Source organism: Eptesicus fuscus, chromosome 14 (assembly GCF_027574615.1).
Source record: "Eptesicus fuscus isolate TK198812 chromosome 14, DD_ASM_mEF_20220401, whole genome shotgun sequence".
NCBI classification, from domain to species: Eukaryota; Metazoa; Chordata; class Mammalia; order Chiroptera; family Vespertilionidae; genus Eptesicus; species Eptesicus fuscus.
Window position 1 is genome coordinate 57,590,866 of NC_072486.1, and position 18,493 is coordinate 57,609,358.

Sequence of the window (18,493 nt, forward strand, 5' to 3'; positions counted from 1 at the left end):
CTTGCCCATAATCACATTCCAATAACAATGTAAAGTTCTTTTAGCCTTAACCATCTGAATTTGCTTTCATATGTGTAACTCAAGGAGAAAAAATACTTCCAACAGAACATATCCCTTCTCTAAACTTTGTTGTGTCTTACAGTTGGATTATTATAATAGTTCTTGCAGGTCAAGGGCTTTCAACTGTAAGTATCAGTGCAAATAGTGAATTGTAGACTTTCAAAGTGTCCATCTGTTGGCAACTATTATCACAGATCCTGTAAGTTGTCAAAACAGCCTTGTGTGAAATGAGGCCCAGTGATTTTGGAGTGACTTTAGTGAGTGGCAAATGTAACCTTGCAGTACTCTTAATGTAGACTTAAAATAATTAGCAATGTCAGAACTAAAAGAGAAAAACGGGTGGAATGAAATTTACCCAGGATTTTTCTACAGTGCCAAAAAGTGTTTAAAGACTAAAATGCATGACCATAGCCTGGTGACATCTCTAATAAAAAAGCTTATATTAATGGCACCAGGACGTGCTGTACCCACACTAAAGGTGTGATCTCAGATTTATCTTTGAAGAGCTTCTATATGCTACACCATGTAAAATGATAGCATATCTGCTGAATTTTTTTAATCAAGAAAGTCATTTCAGCATAATGAAACAAAGGGAAAGCTCCACAAGGATTTTAAAGATAATATCATCACCATGTCCAAGAAGAAATGCAAGAAATCCGACTGCCATCAACTTTTATAGCCTAGTGCTGTTACCTAATATGGCGAGATCTTATCCCAAGGACTGGACTAGTATTTATGCTCTGTCAACAGTCTTGCATACTGAAGTCATGTGTCGACGAGCAGAACTTAGTGACCTGGAACATTACTGGGATGATTTTAAACATTTTCATTTTACATGTTGACATTTGCAGGAAGACTGACACCTTGAAGCTGTTTATTTTCTTTATTACATCTACAAATTGAGTATCCAGCTAAAGGTAAAGGAGGTCCTGGGTTATGACTTCAACTAAGTAGGAAGGTTTCTTATTGGCTTTAAGCTGAATGTTGGGCTACATATTTTGTTCCACTAATGTTTTTATTAGATGATAATGGATTACTGTTATATGCCCTATCCCCTCACCTCCCATTTAGGGTAAGATTTGGTACCAAGTATGTTTCTTTTTACTCCTAAACTGTTAACATTCACTGTTGACTAATGGTAGTCTTCCCTAGTCCCAGATAGGTATAAACATACCTTGCTTGAATTTTAGTGTAGTTAATGTTGCTAGGTGTAAACTCCCAAGACCTCACCTGTATTTTAAATGGTAAGTGACTAGAATTAAGCCTGTTACCAAAATAAGCAAAGATCTTATACAATCTCTAAATAAATACGCACAACCATGCAGCTTTTGTTTTATAACATGCTTTCAGGTTTTGATTATTGACCACCCTGAGTCTTATTCTGTGTGCTCACCTCTATCCAGTTTTATTTTTCCCCATTCACTTTCCTCACCTTCTAAGTTATTCTAGCTCTTTGAAAAATCACTTAATACTTCTAGCAATATGACTAAAATTCCGTGTTTTACAAATATGTGTAATTTTTTAATATAATTTTTTTCACAAAAAATGTTCTAGTTCAGTACTAAGCTCTGGGATATAATGCACTAAAGAATTGTAGATCCTAATTTATATTTGAAAATGTATTCATCTGGCCCTAGCCGGCTTGGCTCAGTGGATAGAGCATCAGCGTGCAGACTGAAGGGTTCCAGGTTCGATTCCAGTCAAGGGCACATGCCTGGGTTGTGGGCTCGATCCCCAGTAGGGGGATGCAGGAGGCAGCCGATCCATGATTCTCTCTCATCATTGATGTTTCTATCTCTCTATCCCTCTCCCTTCCTCTCTGAAATCAATAAAGAAATATATATTTTTTAAATGTATTCATCTGACCTTCCGTCTTTTCTTCCTGCACAGTAAGATTCAACACTGATTGAGAATTGATTTTGTTAAAAATCTTTTTCAAATTCATCTGTAATAAATCATAGCTAAGAATGAACACTTAAATAAATGTAAATGATTTTTAAACTGAGGCTCTTGGTAGACTGGTGGTGAACATATAAGTGAGTTCATAAGGGTCTTGAAAGGATTAATTCTTATTAATACGAATTCTTTTAAAATCAAGACATCATTTGAAAGTTGGAAGCAAAAAGTTTTTCTTTTGCCTAGTATGTGACTAAATTGTAGGGAGGAGAAAAAATAAAATAGTCTTGTTTTTTGTTTTTTTTTTAATTATACATAGATAAAATAGTTAAATTTCAAATCATAAATGCTTATTTTGAAAGTTAAATCTACACAAAACAGTCTCAAAACTAACAACTATCTCTTGGTTTGGGTAAATAGTACAGTGAAAAAGAACTCTTAAAGATACATTGTTGGTCTATTAAGTTGAAAATGTCCCTCACCATGACTATACCCATATCTTTTTCATTTGGTTTAGTATAAAATAATGAGGAAGTTACTTCATTTCCTAAAATAATTTTTTTTCTGAAATTAAGAAATAAAGCAAATTATTGTTTTAATGCCCCAAAAGATACTTTATAAAAATGAAGCTCATAGATGGATTATGAAGAATTTGTCAATTAAAATCATGTTTTAGAGCATGGATAATTTTAGTCTTCTTTTGGGGGGATTTTGTGACTTTGATAGTTATCTTTCAGAAAAAGTTAAGACTGACTGATGTTCACTGTTGAAATAAAAGTGAGCTGTGTGATCAAATGGAATAAAAAACTGGGTTTGGTGTTTTTAATAACAGAAAATTTGAGAAATTGTGAACATCAGAAATCTTAGGAATTTCACTAGACACATAAGTACAGAGCATTTTTCTGCATAGGCAGAAAAATACTTAAGTCTGAATGCAAGCCTAAAGAGTAACTTACCCCCATAAAAATATTTTATTGGCGCTAAATAATCAAAAGCTATCACTGACCTGTTCAAAATGGCCAACTTTCAGTGATCCACTAAAGAAATATAAAAGCAAAGCAGAACAGCATGATTTTTAGGATACTGCTGTAGAATATAATGGCATCTGTCTCCAGAGAAAATGATAGAGTAGATATTCAGTAAATGTTCGTGGAATGAACACTAATGGTTGAGAGAGTGATGTTAAGTGTCTGATTGCTTCTGGAGGCCTGGATCTGCTTTGTGTTACATCTAGACTTTCAGAAAAGTAATCAGATTCATTTGGACATGAGTTATAACTTATACTATGGCATTCAGTGTGAGGATTCCCCTCACTACTCCATGATCATTCCTTTTATTCTGTCTTCGTTAACCCTGAACTCTGGAAACCTCAAGAAAACTCTTGACTTTTTTTTATTTCCCCAAGACCAGCCCAACCCTTGCCCCGCACAAACTTAAAAAAAAAATTTACCTACTAACAGTTTTCTTAACCTCAGTTTCTCATTTATGATACTCACAACTCTCTCATATATACATGTATGTGTGTATATGGGAAAAATAATACAAGAATAAACTCTTTTACATACAACTGCAAAACTACTTTTCCCACACCCCATATATCTATCTGTATACACATGTGTACAGATAGATAAATATATATACATCTTCCCCTTAGACATATACCCACAATTCACAAAATCTCTATAAAATACCTTTTCTTTCAGAACTCTTTATGGGTAGTAATGAGCTGTTTTGGGAGTTTAATACTTTACTAAGTAGGGCTAGTCTTTTTTTTTTTTTTTCTTAATTACAATTTACATTCTATATTATTTTGTATTATTTTCAGGTGTATAGTATAGTGATTAGATAATCATACATTACAAAGTATTTCTCCTGATATTCCAGTACCCACCTGGCACCATACACAGTTATTACAATATTATTTTTTTAATATATATGTGTATTGATTTCAGAGAGGAAGGGAGTGGGAGAGAGAGAGAGAAACATCAATGATGAGAGAGAATCATTGATTGGCTGCCTCCTGCATGCCCCCTACTGGGGATCAAGCCTGCAACCTGGGCATGCACTCTTGACCAAAATCAAACCCGGGACCCTTCAGTCCGAAGACCAACCCTCTGTCCATTAAGCCAAACCGGCTAAGGCACAGTATTATTGATTATATTCCCTATGTTGTATTTGACATCCCCGGGACTATTTTGTAAGTACCAATTTGTACTTCTTAATAATAGGGCAGTTCTTTAGGGCAACTTGTAATTGTTAAATAATTTTTTTCTCTTGGTTAAAACAATCTTTTTTTCCATTTATACTTCTGGTTAAATATGTGAACGCAGTTCCAACTTGTCTAGTAACTTCTGGATGTAGATGAAACATTCTTAGTTCTTTCAACCATTAGACACTTAACATGGTTTCTAGTTCTCTCTGGAGTTCAGTTCTCTACACATATTTTCATTTGATAATGAATACCTTTCATAAAATATGAAACTCACAATCCAGATGTGATCAGATAATAAATAGATCTACTTTTTAAGTAAAATCATTATTACTAACATATATTCCTTTCAATTTACAGAGCTCTTCTATAAAAATATTTTGTGGGGTAGGTATTATCCCCATTTTGTAAGTGAGAAACGGAGTCCCCTGGTGTTTATCATTTGTGATTTGTCCAATGTCTAACAATTGCTAATTTAGACATTGTACATCTATTTATATGGTCCTAACATTACCTTTTTAAAAGTTCCATTACCCACTTACCGTATTAAATATTATAAGCCTATTAAGGCCTTATAAGCTAGACCTTTTTTCATACACATGACTAGTTGGATTCTTCTATCCTGTGCTTTCCTAATGCATTTTTTAAAATCTTAATGTGTATCTTAATTTTTATGTGTTTGTGTTTGGTGTAGTTAAGGGTGTGTCCTGTTTGCATATCCTCATCTTACAAATTTGTCTTATGAAAGAACTATGTGATTATAAGTGATACTAATGATAATTAAAAGCATGGAGTCAAAAGATATGCCAAGCAGTAGCTCAGAAACTTTTAGGCTGATAGTGTGTGCAAATCCATTTAAACACTGCTGTTATCCATGCTATACTTGACCATCTTATCCCAAAGGTTACCATCAGAAAACTTACCAGAAACTGTTGAATTCAAGATATATTTGTGACATCCTAGGAAATTTACCCAAAAAATAAATTACTTTGATAAGATTGGTTCTTCATGGAAATGCATTTTGGCTCTCATTGATCACTGTGTTCTTTTGCTTTATGGAATTTACGTGTCAGTGGGAAGGGAATGGAGCTAGCTGCAAAGTCTTTGGGTTTGGGCATGCAACAGAAGAGGAGAGGAAATGGACCCTGGGATATAGAAGGAGGACATTTCCAGTGGGAAATAATTGTCAGTAGAACCTGTCTCCATGACTACTTATTCCACTTCAAAATTAAAGTTTAACTTCCTGTGTATTTCTGTTAGAAGGGAACTGAGGTTCTAGCCAGAATGCTACATATTTCCCATGAAAAATGCCTCCAAATACAAGCAATAGAGCAGTGCTTGCTTAAACCTATAATTTCATTATTAATTTCTAAAGGAATCATCCAGCTCCTAATCTGCTTCAGAATTCCCCAAGAACTAATTACAAGCATGCGGCTTCTAGAGTCTGCCATTCCCTCCTTTTCTGGCACTTCTCAACAATGGTTTTGTGATCCTATCTGAGGATTAATTAATACCTTGGGGTAGAATTCACTTTGCACCTAGAGAGTTTAAGCTCATTTCAATTGAGATTTTTTTTTTTTTTAGTATTTTCTATCTCTACTGACAGTTGTCTTCTGTACATTGCTTAATCAGTCCTTTCTGGTTTGAGGATTGTGTGCTCTTTTATAAAGAAGATGGAGGGAAGCAAAATGAAGATGGAACCAAATAGCTGGGTCTTCTCTCGGGGCTTAACATTGTGGTATCAGGCTGAGTGTTGACTTTCCCTAATTTTCTGCTACTCAAATTTAGCTTTTTCTTGCCTTCAGCATTTTCCACAAGCTTCAGTCATTATGGATTCTGATTTTAATCCTCAAGGATTATGATACTCTTATACAGGTAGGTTATATACCTCCATCCATCTTTTCTAAGCTTTTCAAATCTAATCCCATGAGATTCTCCTTTCTTTAAGTTTCTCCCCAGCTTGTTTTCTTTACTAGAGTTACTGTATAGTCAGACTGTCATATTTTAGCATTTTCTGTGCTCTGAAGCACTGCTCTCTATAACCATGGGGCCACCCTGGCCCATTCCTTTTTTTGACCATTTTTGGAAAGCTGTCTTAAAAAAAACCTAGAAGCAAATGTTAAGGGCTATTTATTTAGGAAACATAAATACCTCTTTAGGTTCTGCTCGGGAACTGTTCACTATATACAAAGAGAATTAATTCAAAGAGAATTAAACCAAGGCCCCTTTCCTGGAGGAGCTCACAGTCTAGTCAAAAAAACTAATATGTTGCCCTGGCTGGCTCGGTTGGTTGGAGCATCGTCACATGCACCAAAAGGTTGTGGTTTCGATCCCTGGTCCAGGCACTTTGGGAGGCAACTGAATGATCTCTCTCTCTCTCTCTCTCTCTCTCTCTCTCTCTCTCTCTCTCTCTCTCTCTCTCTCTCCCTCTCTCTCTCTCTCTCTCTCTTCCCCCTCTCCCTCTCTCTCTCTCTCCCTCTCCCTCTCCTTCCCTCCCTCTCTCTCCCTCCCTCTACCTCCCTTCCTCTCTTTTTCTCTTCCTTCCCCCCCACTCCCTCTTCCTTAACATGTAAATAGGTGATTGCTATTCACTGTGGTAATTTCAAAAATAGCCAGCATGCCTTCCATCTGAGAACTCAAATCTAGTTATTAAGTCTTTGCTTCTGTAAATCCTAAAATTATCTCATATACTTTTAGGGCTTCTGTTTACAATAGGCAACCAGTTCTTTATTGGTCACAAGCCCAGAATAAAAGTTTTCCTCCTTGTTTTCACCTCTGGAAAACGAGGTGGTTAGGAAGTTAATTTTCCAGGTTTATTTTGTTCTAGCAGGTTTAGATCTGAGATGTTGGGGTGGTTGACACCCTTCGTGTGTCTGCAGTTTTGTAATTTGATTTGGTGAAGTCATATCCTGGTGACCTGTATATCCCCTCCTGGGCAGTGAGCTCCTGGTTGTGCTCACCAGCCTGTGCTCATAGGCAGTGCTCAGTTTTGTGCTCACTCAAATGCCTTCCACGCTTCCACCTTCAGATTGTATACATTACCATCCTTGAGCTCTGTTGTTTGTATGTTCTGTCTGGTTCAGGTTCCATCTTATCCATATTATAATGCTTTTAAGAATATATTTATGTTTTCATTAAATTTTAAGTTTACTCCCGGCCAGTGTGGCTCAGTGGTTGAGTGTCGACCTATGAACCAGGAGGTCGCGGTTCAATTCCCCATCAGGGCAAATGCCTGGGTTGCAGGCTTTATCGCCAGTGTGGGGTGTGCAGGAGGCAGCCCATCGATGATTCCCTCTCATCGATATTTCTGTCTCTCTCTTCCTCTCCCTTCCTATCTGAAATCAATAAAAAATATTTTTAAACAATTTTTTTAAGTTTCCCTTTTCCTCATTCTTTATACAGCTTTATATAGTGACATTTTTCATAAGTCTCCCCCCTCCCTTTTTAAAAAAAATAGATTCTGCTTCCTTAGATCCTTCATAAGCAAATATCTAGATGTTTTCCTGGTTCCCAGTAGTTGATCTGATTCTCCCCCAAACAGAACTTTGGATCCCTGTAGGAACATTCTAGAAAAGTACACAATGTACAAAACACACCTACTTATATTTTGAAATGTTCCTATTATATTTTGTGATTAGCGTCTTCTGCTGCCCTCTGTTCTGTGTGGAATGACCTTTCCCTCTTCCATTTCAGCTTCTCTTCCTAAGGGCTTCTCCACTCACCATTTATCCTGCATATAAGGTGGCAGAATTGTTCACCTTTTCTTTATGCCCCTTCGTACCAGAATAGCATTTATCAGCACGTAGTGTAGTTAGTTAAACATGTCTGCCCTCCCCTCCTCTGGGAGTCCTGCCAGCACAAGGACTGGTTGGTAATGTGCTTGGTGGTGAGAAGAAAAGCTTTGGAGTCAGACTGGGGTTAGTTACTGACTTTGACACTTTTAAACTGTATAACTTGGGGCAAATTCTTTAAACTACCAGAGCCACTTGGTCTCCTCATTTGTAAAATGAAGCTGATACTTGGCTTATGGGATTGTGGATAGTAAAGTAATCCAGTTCATTAAGTGCATGGTGAGTCAATGAACAGTGTCTAGAGTAGAAAAATGATAGAATATAGTTAGTAGACCTACTTACTATCCTGTATACATAATATTAGAATATCTTTTTTAGCCCAGCTGGTGTGGCTCAGTGGTTGAGCATCGACCTATGAACTAGGAGGTCACGATTCAATTCCTGGTCAGGGCACATGCCCCGTTGCAGGCTCGATCCCCAGTGTGAGGTGTGCCAGAGGCAGCTGGTAAATGATTCTCTCTCATCATTGATGTTTCTGTCTCTCTTTCCCTCTCCCTTCCTGTCTGAAATCAATAAAAAAAAATGTAGATTTTTTTAAAGGGAACCTTTTTAAAAAAACATTTAAATAATCTTGGTGTGATAGATTTTAAAAATTGTATTGCTTGTGTTTTGACATCTCAAGCATATTGCAAAACATACTTTTTAGTTCTTCTCCTGCAGTTTACATGCAGAGAAGCTTTTTAGTTCCTAAAATTTAACTGATTGCTGCTTTCAAAAAGATTTGCATCTCTTTGGAGACACACCTATTTGATTCGCAGCATTATAGAGATATGAATTAAACGGGCTTTTTGGGCAAAGTGATTTTCCAGCTCCTCAAGTTGGACCTTTGCTTCAGCAGATTTAGCAGATGTCTTGAAGCATGTCAATTTCAGAGATGCTGATTGGCATGCTGAAGAATGTACACAGTGTCTCCTTGCAGAGCTTTCAGTTGCGAGGGAGAAGAGATGAGTTCCATGCAGCGTAAACTGCACTACTGTAGCTGTCACAGCACAGTTAGCTGCCACATTAGTGTGGTTCAGGATCTGAGTGGAAGAGAACAGACTTAGACTTTTGGAAGATGGAGTGAAAATTTGTTGAGGAGATTGGGAAAGCATTCTAGACAAGGAAAAAGGCAGAAAGTAGAGATAGTACGGTCTCTTTTTTCTTGTTTATATCTTTTCTGCTTCCTTCTAGTGAGAATAAATTTTACTGTTTTTTTTATTACTTTGTTCAGTTCTTCTGTTCTCAGAACTTTCTTTTATTTGAGTTCTAAGAATTTTTCATTTAGTATAATAATCACTATTTTCAGATCTGTTAAACTCTTAAGCAAATTTGCTCTGCACTACTGATCTACTTGCTTTATAATAAACATAATCCTAGAAATTTGAGTGTCAACTCTGTTTATGCATAATAACATTTTTTTCATAAACAATCTGATTTTATAAGCCTGTTTTAAGAATTCATTCACATAGTAGTCATTTCCCCTGCAAATTTTAGTTAAATTGAACTGATTTTTTGTGTACAACATGTCTGTGTCATAAAGACTTTCTTTTAAGTTCTCTGATAGAAGTTTTGTGTGCTCTATAAAGTTTAGTTTGACGTGTAGGACAAGCGTAATCTCTCTATATAAAAAGCCAGCGACCAGAACACTATAACAACCGGAATGCTGGAATGACCAGTTGCTATGACACCCACTGTGCCAGCAAACTGGCCTGATCGGAGGCGGGGCCGGCCAGCCAACCACCCTCCCCCCCTCCCAGGCCTCTATCCTCTGGCCAGCCCCGCTCCCGATCACTACCCCCCACCCCAATGGGGGGCCGGGCCAGCCAGCCAACCTCCTGCAGCCCTTCCCCCCAGCTGGCCCCACCCCTGATCGCCCCCCCACACCAATCGGGGGCAGGGCCAGCTGGCCCACCACCCATAGTCCCTCCCCATGGCTGACCCTGCCCACAATTGGCCCCCCCACCCCAAACAGGGGCAGGGCCCGCCGGCCAATTACCTGCAGCCCCTCCCCACCAGCTGACCTGGCCTTGATTGAGCCCTGATCAGGGCGGGCCGACTGGCAAACCTCCCGCCATCTCCTCCCAACAGGCCCTGCTCCAATCTGCCCTGATCGGGGCTGGGCCGGCTGGACCCCACCCATGCACGAATTCGTGCACTGGGCCTCTAGTTTGTTTATATTTGAGTTGCTAGAGATACGTTGTTGAAGTTTGAGAAAGCTTATGCTTTCTTAAAATCATTTACTGGTGGAGATGTACTCCAGCCCAAAATTGATAGGAAATAGTATATAGCAGGCAGAGGTGAGGGTGTTAGAGAAGGGCACAGTGGCTGACACAGGCTGTGTCCTGGATCCTTCTGAAAATGCAACCACTATGCCTCCTAGTAAGTAGTTGGACTAGTCTAGTGTTGGATAAAAATACCAAAGGTAGTTTCAACTTGTGGGTTTTTCAGGCGTAGGGGTCTATGTAGTAACTAAACTACTCCATGAATGAATGATGGCTACTGTTCTTCACCCACCAGCACATTCTCATGCGAGTGCCTAAGTGGCCTCTCTTTTTACTAAAGTTTTTAGCATTCATTAAAAATGTACAGCCCTAGACATTTCCTCAGATGCTTTTTCATATTGTAATTGTTGAACTTTTCCAGTATTTGCATTGTCACACTGTTAAGATGTTAAGCTCTGTGAGAACAGGATTCATGGTTTAAGTGCTTTGTCCTTGCGCACTTTTAGGAAATAGTTGCTTTGATTTTATCTTGGCAGCCTTAACTCATACGTGTTATAATAAGTTTTGTTGTTGCTAAAAACTAGATTTGTCATCTTAGTGTGTGATGATCAATTTGTTATAGACTTAACCATAGTTTTTCTTTAATAAAAGGTGTGCTAAGCCAGGTAAACTGAAAGTATACTGACACTTCTTACACACTGGAATGTGAGAGTGTGGTATGTAGCATCTTGAAAGTTCTATGCAGAAAAATAAAACTACAAACAACTGGACCCGCTCTCCTGCCCTCACATGATTTAGAACCAAAACCAGTGCGTTGTTGTACATATTCGAAAATGATAAATTAAAATTAGTTTTTGACATCATAAAGCATTTAAACATATTAGCAATCCTTTTAAAATATACAATCCTTCCCTAATGTGTTATACTACTAATAATTACTTTAAAAATGAAATCACTCGTTTTAATATAAAGTATGCTTAGTAACTTGATTTTCGTCAAGTTGCTTGGTCTTGTTTAGTCTTTCTTGTGGAAAGTTTCAAGTGCTTTCTCATATCTTACTTGTCTTTGCAATACTTTGGTGACAAGAAGCCTTATTAAATAGACTGACTACACAGTACTTCCGTGGTGTGCTGGGTGTTATCCCTTCCAGGGAGGAGACCATTGTGCCTTGGCTTTTTGGAAAGTTTACTATCTGTTCAGTATTGAGCACTAGAGAAAAATTGTTAGACATTGATCAGATGATAAATGGGCTTCACGTTACTTTCCCTTCTCTTTATCTTTCTGAGAGAGTAAGGTAGATGTTATTTCTACTTATGAAGTAGGGTCCTCAGACATTAACAGAATGACTTACATGCCCAAAGTTATATTAATAATTTGTGTGGAGTGGCCTCATACAATACCTCTGCAGTTTTCAGCCCAGAGTTTCTCCATTAGACCCACTGACTTGTACATATTGAATTGTACCCCATTGTGAAGTCCTGTACAAATAATGGGAAATGAAGTTGCATCAAGTTGAGTCTAGTGGTCAAAGTCCTGGTACTATTTAAAAGAGAAATTGTATTTGAGTGGGATTACTTAGAGCCCCAGAAACAAAGGAATCTTTCTTTGTGTCAGCAGTTCTCAACCAGTAACGATTTTGCGCCCCAGGAGTCATTGGCAATCTGTGGAGACATTTGGTGTTGTCAGAGCTAGGGTATGGATGTGGGGGTGTGCGCATGTTCCTGTGTGCTACTGGCATCGAGTGGGTAGAGACCAGGAATGCTACTAAACATCCTACAATGCCTGGAACAGTCCCTACAACAGAGTTAATTATATAGTCCAAAATGTCAGTAGTGCCATGGTTGATAAATCCTGATGTTTGTGTTTAAAGGAATGGAATTAACTGAAGTCCTAGAAGCTAAAATGAACTTGGGTCAGAGGCAGGGAGCAGGTAAAGGAGGTGATTTCAAGTGCATTGGACCAAGAGGGGCTATTTTGATGGTGTTAAGAGTTGATTTCCTTTCTCTCGCCCTTTCTTTGTGCCAAGACGTGGCACAGCAATAGTGGAGAAAACAGTGAAGAAACTTGGTTTTCTTCTTCTAAAGTACTTGGAACAGCGGTCCTATTCCAAGAGCTGAACATGTCAGTCACTTTCCCATGACACTTGCAGCTTCTCTGTAAACCACGCACCCATGCTGTAGGCTCCCAAGCAGTCTAGGGCATGTGACTATTTTTTGGCAAGATTATACAGGTGATAAACTGGCTATTTCCCAAAGTCTTATAATCATAATTCACCTGAGAGGATCTAAGTTTCTCACTGTTCCAATATCATGTGCCATATGTGAATTTTTTTGACTGACATACTCCTGCTTGGTTTTATTGACAGCAGAGAAACAATGATCTTTTTTTTAAAAAATAGACTTGAAATTTTAGAGCAGTTTTAAGTTCACAACAAAATTGAGAGGAAATTTACAGTTCCCAAATATCCCCTGCCCACAAACAAATGCCTTTTGACTTCATTGTAATACTAATTTTCAAATAAAGTTTATATAAATGCAGTGTTATTCTGTTAATGCAAAATGGAAGGTTTCTTATCCTTGGTTCCAGTTCTCACTAAATGTAAAGCAAAAGTAAGGAGAAAATACATCTTGGTGAGTTATGGGTATTTTCTTTTTTCCCTACTAGTGGAAGAGAGAGGCTCAAATCATCTTGTGTAGCTTCTTATTGACTCTGCCTGCCTAGTCAAGACCACTCATCTTCAAAAAATTCCCACAGAGTTATACATCATTTTTCTTTACCAGGGGGATTTATTTCCCTCCCAGGAGGTTTTCCTAGTTTTCTAAAGTTCAGTTTCTGGATCATTGCAACTCTTAACTTATTCAGTCTGATGATGTGACTGCTTAGAGGTTGAATGTACCATAGCCACCAAGACTTCCTATAATTGAGGGTATTCTAGGACCTTATCAGTGTGATCTTATTAGTGTCTCATGCAGTTAGAGCTTAGGGAATATTGATGACTGTGTTGTTGAGTAGAATTTCCCCCAACCCCCTGCGAAGACCAGTTGGTTCTTTCAGCCAAAATATTGCTCTGTCCTGTTTATCATGGCTAATGGACATATTATAATCTGCTGTGTTTCTTTTTGCTTCTTTTAAATCATGGGTTTCATAGGCCACTGGGTTTTACCCTTAAATAGTTGACCCATTAAAGAGTCAATTAATGGTCTATACAAGAGAGAGAGTTGGTGTTATTTAAAACACAACTCAGGTACAGTCTGGATTCAAGGTCTCTTATGACCTTGGGCAAATTATTCTGAAGTCTATTCCTTTATCCATTAAATGAAAAGTATTCCTCCTGCTCTGCCTACTTCACAACAAGAGGACCAAATAAAATAACTGTCTATGAGAGTGCCTTATAAGTTATAAAACACAATGAAAATGTGTAGTAGGATGTAAATAGAAGGGTGAGCTTTAGGAAATGGCATTGATTGTGAAATGGCTGTAGGTTGAAAGAATTTATTTTCCCTTCTATTGACATGTCTACATGGTGTAGATTGCCTTTTCTTCGCCTTAGTAAATTCAGAGATGACTTTTGTTGGGTTTGGTTGTAGTTTTTTGTCTTTTTAAAATAAGATTAAGTTATTCACTTGCTAAAACATGATATTTGGCATAGATCAGTGATTGGTGCAAAACAAAATTCTGAATTCACCAAATAGCATAGACTAAGCCTGTTACATCATCATCATCATCCATGGGAGTTGCTAATCAATTCTATAGGACCAGAAATAATTTTCTAGGCTCTTCTCAAAACCCCCAGATGGTAGTTTGACCTACACTCCTATTTTCAAACAGTTATTCTAAGCAATAGTTTACCCTTTCCCCCCAACCACTTAGTTATACTGTGTGGATTCTGGATGGTGGTAGATCGTTGGGTACAATTTATAAAAAGCCTTTTACATTGACAGTGTCTCAACATATTTTATGCTGTTCACAAGTAGACCCAGAGAACTGTAGGACTCCAGGACTGGTGTTTTAAATGATTGGTAGAACTCTTGGAGCAAGGTAGGCAGACTGTGCTGAAAATTACTCCATCGGAAAGGTAGCTTCGCCCCTGCCTCTTTGGTCTTTGTGACTAATGGAAAAACACTCTCAAATTCAAAAGCCTAATCATTACTGCCTTTCTCCTCTGAGACGCATTACCAGTTTTATAATCAGGAAGAACTTAATTACTTTTTTTCTATTGCTTTATGTTTATTCTTCATAAAATTATTTTTATTCCTTTTAACGGGCTCAGAAATAAGCTCATATATTGAACTTTGCAGGCTTCCTTTTTTAATAGAATAGATCAGCTCAGTTGGCTAAATGCCCTCACTAACAAACTTCAGAGCATAGCTGGAACTAAATTGTGCTCTGGCACACAAAGACTTTAAACTGGATTATTGATTTACAAGCGAAGAATGGGGAAGCGGCTGTAAGGACAGGAAGCTCCCTCTCCTGATCCTTGAGCAAGTTTTTCCTAACGTGTTTCAGGGGATGTGAGCTCACGAGCAAAATCCTAACCAAGTTTATCTTGCTAGGACAACCTATTTTATTTTATATTAAATTTATTGGGGTGGCATTGGTCAACATGATCATATAGGTTACAGGTATGGGTTTCTATGTTGCAATATCTTTATATTGCACTGTGTGCCCACCACCCAAGTCAAATCTTCTCCTGCCACCATATATTAGGACCCCCTCTCCTTCCACCCCCTTTCCTCTAGCAACCACCACACTGCTGTTTGTGCTCACTGCTGTTTGTGCTCAAAAGTTTCAGTTTTATATCCCACATATGAGTGAAATCATAGGGTCCTTAGCTTTTTCTCACTGACTTACTTCTTTTAGAATAATATTCTCAGAGTCCATCCATGTTGTTGCAAATGGCAGTATTACATCCTTTCTTATGGCTGAGTAGTACTCCATTGTGTGTATGTACCACATCTTCTTTATCCAGTCCTCTATTGCAGGGCACTTTGGTTATTTCCATGTCTTGGCCACCATGAATAATGCTGCCATAAAAATAGGGGTGCATATATCTTTGTGAATACATGTTTTTGAGTTTTTCAGGTATATACCCAGGAGAGGGGTTACTGGGTCATATTGAAGCTCTATTCTTAATTTTTTGAGGAATCACCAGACTGCTTCCCATAGTGGTTAGGTCAACCCATTTTAAATGCTCCATAGAGAAAGAATAATTCTTCTCCCGCTTAACCACTAAAGAACCACATCTGTTTCTAACGTCAGCTTTTTATTTTTTTTTTATCTTTCATTTTTTGTTGGTAAATCTCCCAGACAACAGCAGTTCTATAGAGAGTTTAAATATGAAGGAATGGCAGGACGGGCTCAGGGCACTTCTACCCAACATTAACATCAACTTTGGTGGACTGCCCAATTCCTCCTCCCCCTCCAGCGCCAACCACAGTGCACCAACGTCCAACACTGCCACCACCGACAGCCTGAGTTGGGACAGCCCTGGCAGCTGGACAGACCCAGCCATCATCACAGGTAACTTTCTCGCTCCTTCAGCTCCACTGACTGCCATCGGTTTGGTTTCTCGCACAGACTAAACTAAAACAAGTCCCTTCACCATCAGCTTCTTTTCACAAGCCACACGCGTGGTGGCTTGTTTCGTTCTCAGGGGTGCAGTCTCGCTAACTCCGTTGGCCTAGTTGTGTAATAAGGCGTTTGGTGCCGAGGTGGCTTCTTTTGGTGTAAGTAGGTGCTAACGTCTGCAGCATGTGTGTATGTTTTAGGCCTCCGAGTACAATAAGGATCTGACTTACCCTCTTAAAGGAACATACTCCACTTTTAAAATAAAGCTCTTTATTATAAGGCTATCTTCTTTATGGATTCCGAATAGAGGAGAAGCACAATTGGGAAATGACTTCATGCAATTTTGGGGACTCGTTTCTGCAGCTCTGCCTCTAACAGTGGGGGACAGTGTGTAGTGGGAGAGGAGGCATGGGTTTCTGTGACAATAAATCATGGTCGTTGTGGGTGGAGGATAAGGGGAATGTAAGATTTAAAAGATTTACTTGGAAGGAGTTAAAAATTGTGATTTTTTTTCTTTTTTTGTGTGGGGGGTGTGTGTGAAACTAATCACCTTAAACATTTTGTTGTTGTTGTTTGATGAATTTCCTATTCTTTCTGCGCAAACTCACCATTTTCCCTCTTGTTTTCTTTTCTCTCCTTAGGTATTCCAGCCTCTTCAGGAAACAGTTTAGACTCTCTTCAAGACGACAATCCTCCACACTGGCTAAAATCCCTTCAGGCCCTCACAGAGATGGACGGCCCCAGCGCCGCTCCATCACAAGCCCACCACAGCGCCCCCTTCAGCACACAGATCCCCCTGCACAGAGCCAGTTGGAACCCCTACCCTCCTTCAAATCCTTCCAGCTTCCACTCCCCACCCCCAGGCTTTCAGACAGCCTTCAGACCCCCTAGCAAAACCCCCACAGATTTACTACAGAGTTCAACACTGGACCGCCATTAGGGAAAGAGGAGACACCATTAGGAAATGCAGGATTTGTCCCACCCTGTTTTCTCCCTCGGCTCACCCACAGCTCCCTTCTCATCTCTTAAGTTCTGAAGAATCCAGTTCCCGATCAATTTTTTTTCTCCCTATCCCCAGATGCAATGCGATCACAGGGTCATGACCATCTTTTGTTTTAATTGTAAAAGTTTCTGTTGATCCAGCATTTGAATGACACTGTTGAATGTTTCCTAAAAATGCCTTTCTAAGGAAGAAAAAAAAATCAAAGGGCAGTCTCGATACTTAGAAAATTACTGTTTGTTTCGCATAATAATGACATAATCTGCTTAGCAGAAAATGACGATTAATCTATAGAAAAGGTCAAGTAAATGCACTGTCAACTGCAGAAGTTTGAAAACCGGGTTAATAGAAATGAGATTGCTAAACGCATGAGGGAAAGCGTGGTCCTGGCAGCCATCTTGTATTCAGCTTATCACTATTGCAGGGAAAATGCTTTTTAAAATTTTATTTTATTTTGAATCCTTTTGGCAATTTGATGGAATGGACTTGATTGTGTTGTTAAGCAAAAGAATTTATTGGAAGTTGATGGAAAGACAAATTGATCTGTAGTAGTAACTGGCCAGTTGCTAAGAGTTTATAAGGAGGGGAGAAATGATTTTTTTAAGGAGAAAAAAATTTTTGACTTTATATTTAAAGTAAATTCAAATGTTTTAAAGAAAAAGAGTATTCACAGATTTAATACCTATGTATAACATAAGAGCTGAAATATAAGTGATTTCTTCAGTCTTTCTCATCTGTCGGAATCTTTTTTTCTTTGACCTTGAATTCACCTGACTAGGGCACTGAGATAGCACTGCTCTGGGGACATCTGATCACCACAGGAGCAAATCTCCAACCTCCCTGCCTGCAGCTTTTACTTAACCCTGTAGTTTCTGGACATTTGTGCAGTATTGAAAAGACAGGAGAAAAGAAAACAGAAACCTGGTTATAACCTGACGCTAAAACTAAAACCAAGAAAATGTACCTCTTTCTTCAGAATTAAAACTAAAATCTTAAATAAAACAGAAAACTTGATGATGACCCTTGGGCTGTTCTTGTTTTTTGTTTTTTTGTTTTGTTTTTCCATTTTATGGCATGTGAGTTTCAAACATTTTGTGATAGCGGTCACCAGATGTTTCCATTGGTTCTACATCTTCAACAATAGGGAGGATGGCATAGCAGAAGACATTAGGGGGGGAAATCGTTTTATTGTCAGTCTCTGCCATTTTTGAAGTTCAGCTCACCTTACACTCCAGAAGTCCTTTTCCAGGGGCTTCATGTAGACAAAACCCCCTTTTGCTATTGTATTATGCAGACCAAGCCATCCCTCATGTTCCAGGAAGGAGCAGGTGGGCTGTCGATGTGCTGAGAGGTTGGTTGTCTTGGGGAGACCTGGCGGGAGCAGCCAGTGTGCCAGACAAGTAGCAGTACCTGTGTGAGTGCCATGATGGCAGAGAGATGAGAAAACACTGATGTAGTGACCCACTGCTGAATCTGTGACCAGCCTTGCTGGGGAACACCTAACGATGGAGAGACGGTCACACCACTGAGGATAGAGGGCAGAGAACAGAAATGAAATGTTCCCTACCAGGTTCCTAGGATTTTGTATGGCTTGTATGTCCTGACTTGGATTCCATTCACAAGTCCAAAGCTGGAGTTTCATGTTTCCAGCCACATCCATTAAGGTTATCTTCGTAGGGTGAATTAAGTAGATCTTCTCAATCTT

The 18,493-nt window shown here is 38.8% G+C and overlaps 1 protein-coding gene across 1 annotated transcript in view; it reads left to right on the forward strand.

Moving 5' to 3' along the window:
• Nucleotides 1–17,808, forward strand: part of CNOT4 (CCR4-NOT transcription complex subunit 4) — a 157,201-nt gene extending 139,393 nt beyond the window's left edge. Inside the window, exons 11-12 of the mRNA XM_008150503.3 lie at nt 15,528–15,740; nt 16,430–17,808. Of these exons, the coding sequence (XP_008148725.1) occupies nt 15,528–15,740; nt 16,430–16,728 (512 nt within the window). The 3' untranslated portion in view covers nt 16,729–17,808. The remainder of the gene's footprint in view (nt 1–15,527; nt 15,741–16,429) is intronic.
• Nucleotides 17,809–18,493: the final 685 nt, after the last annotated feature.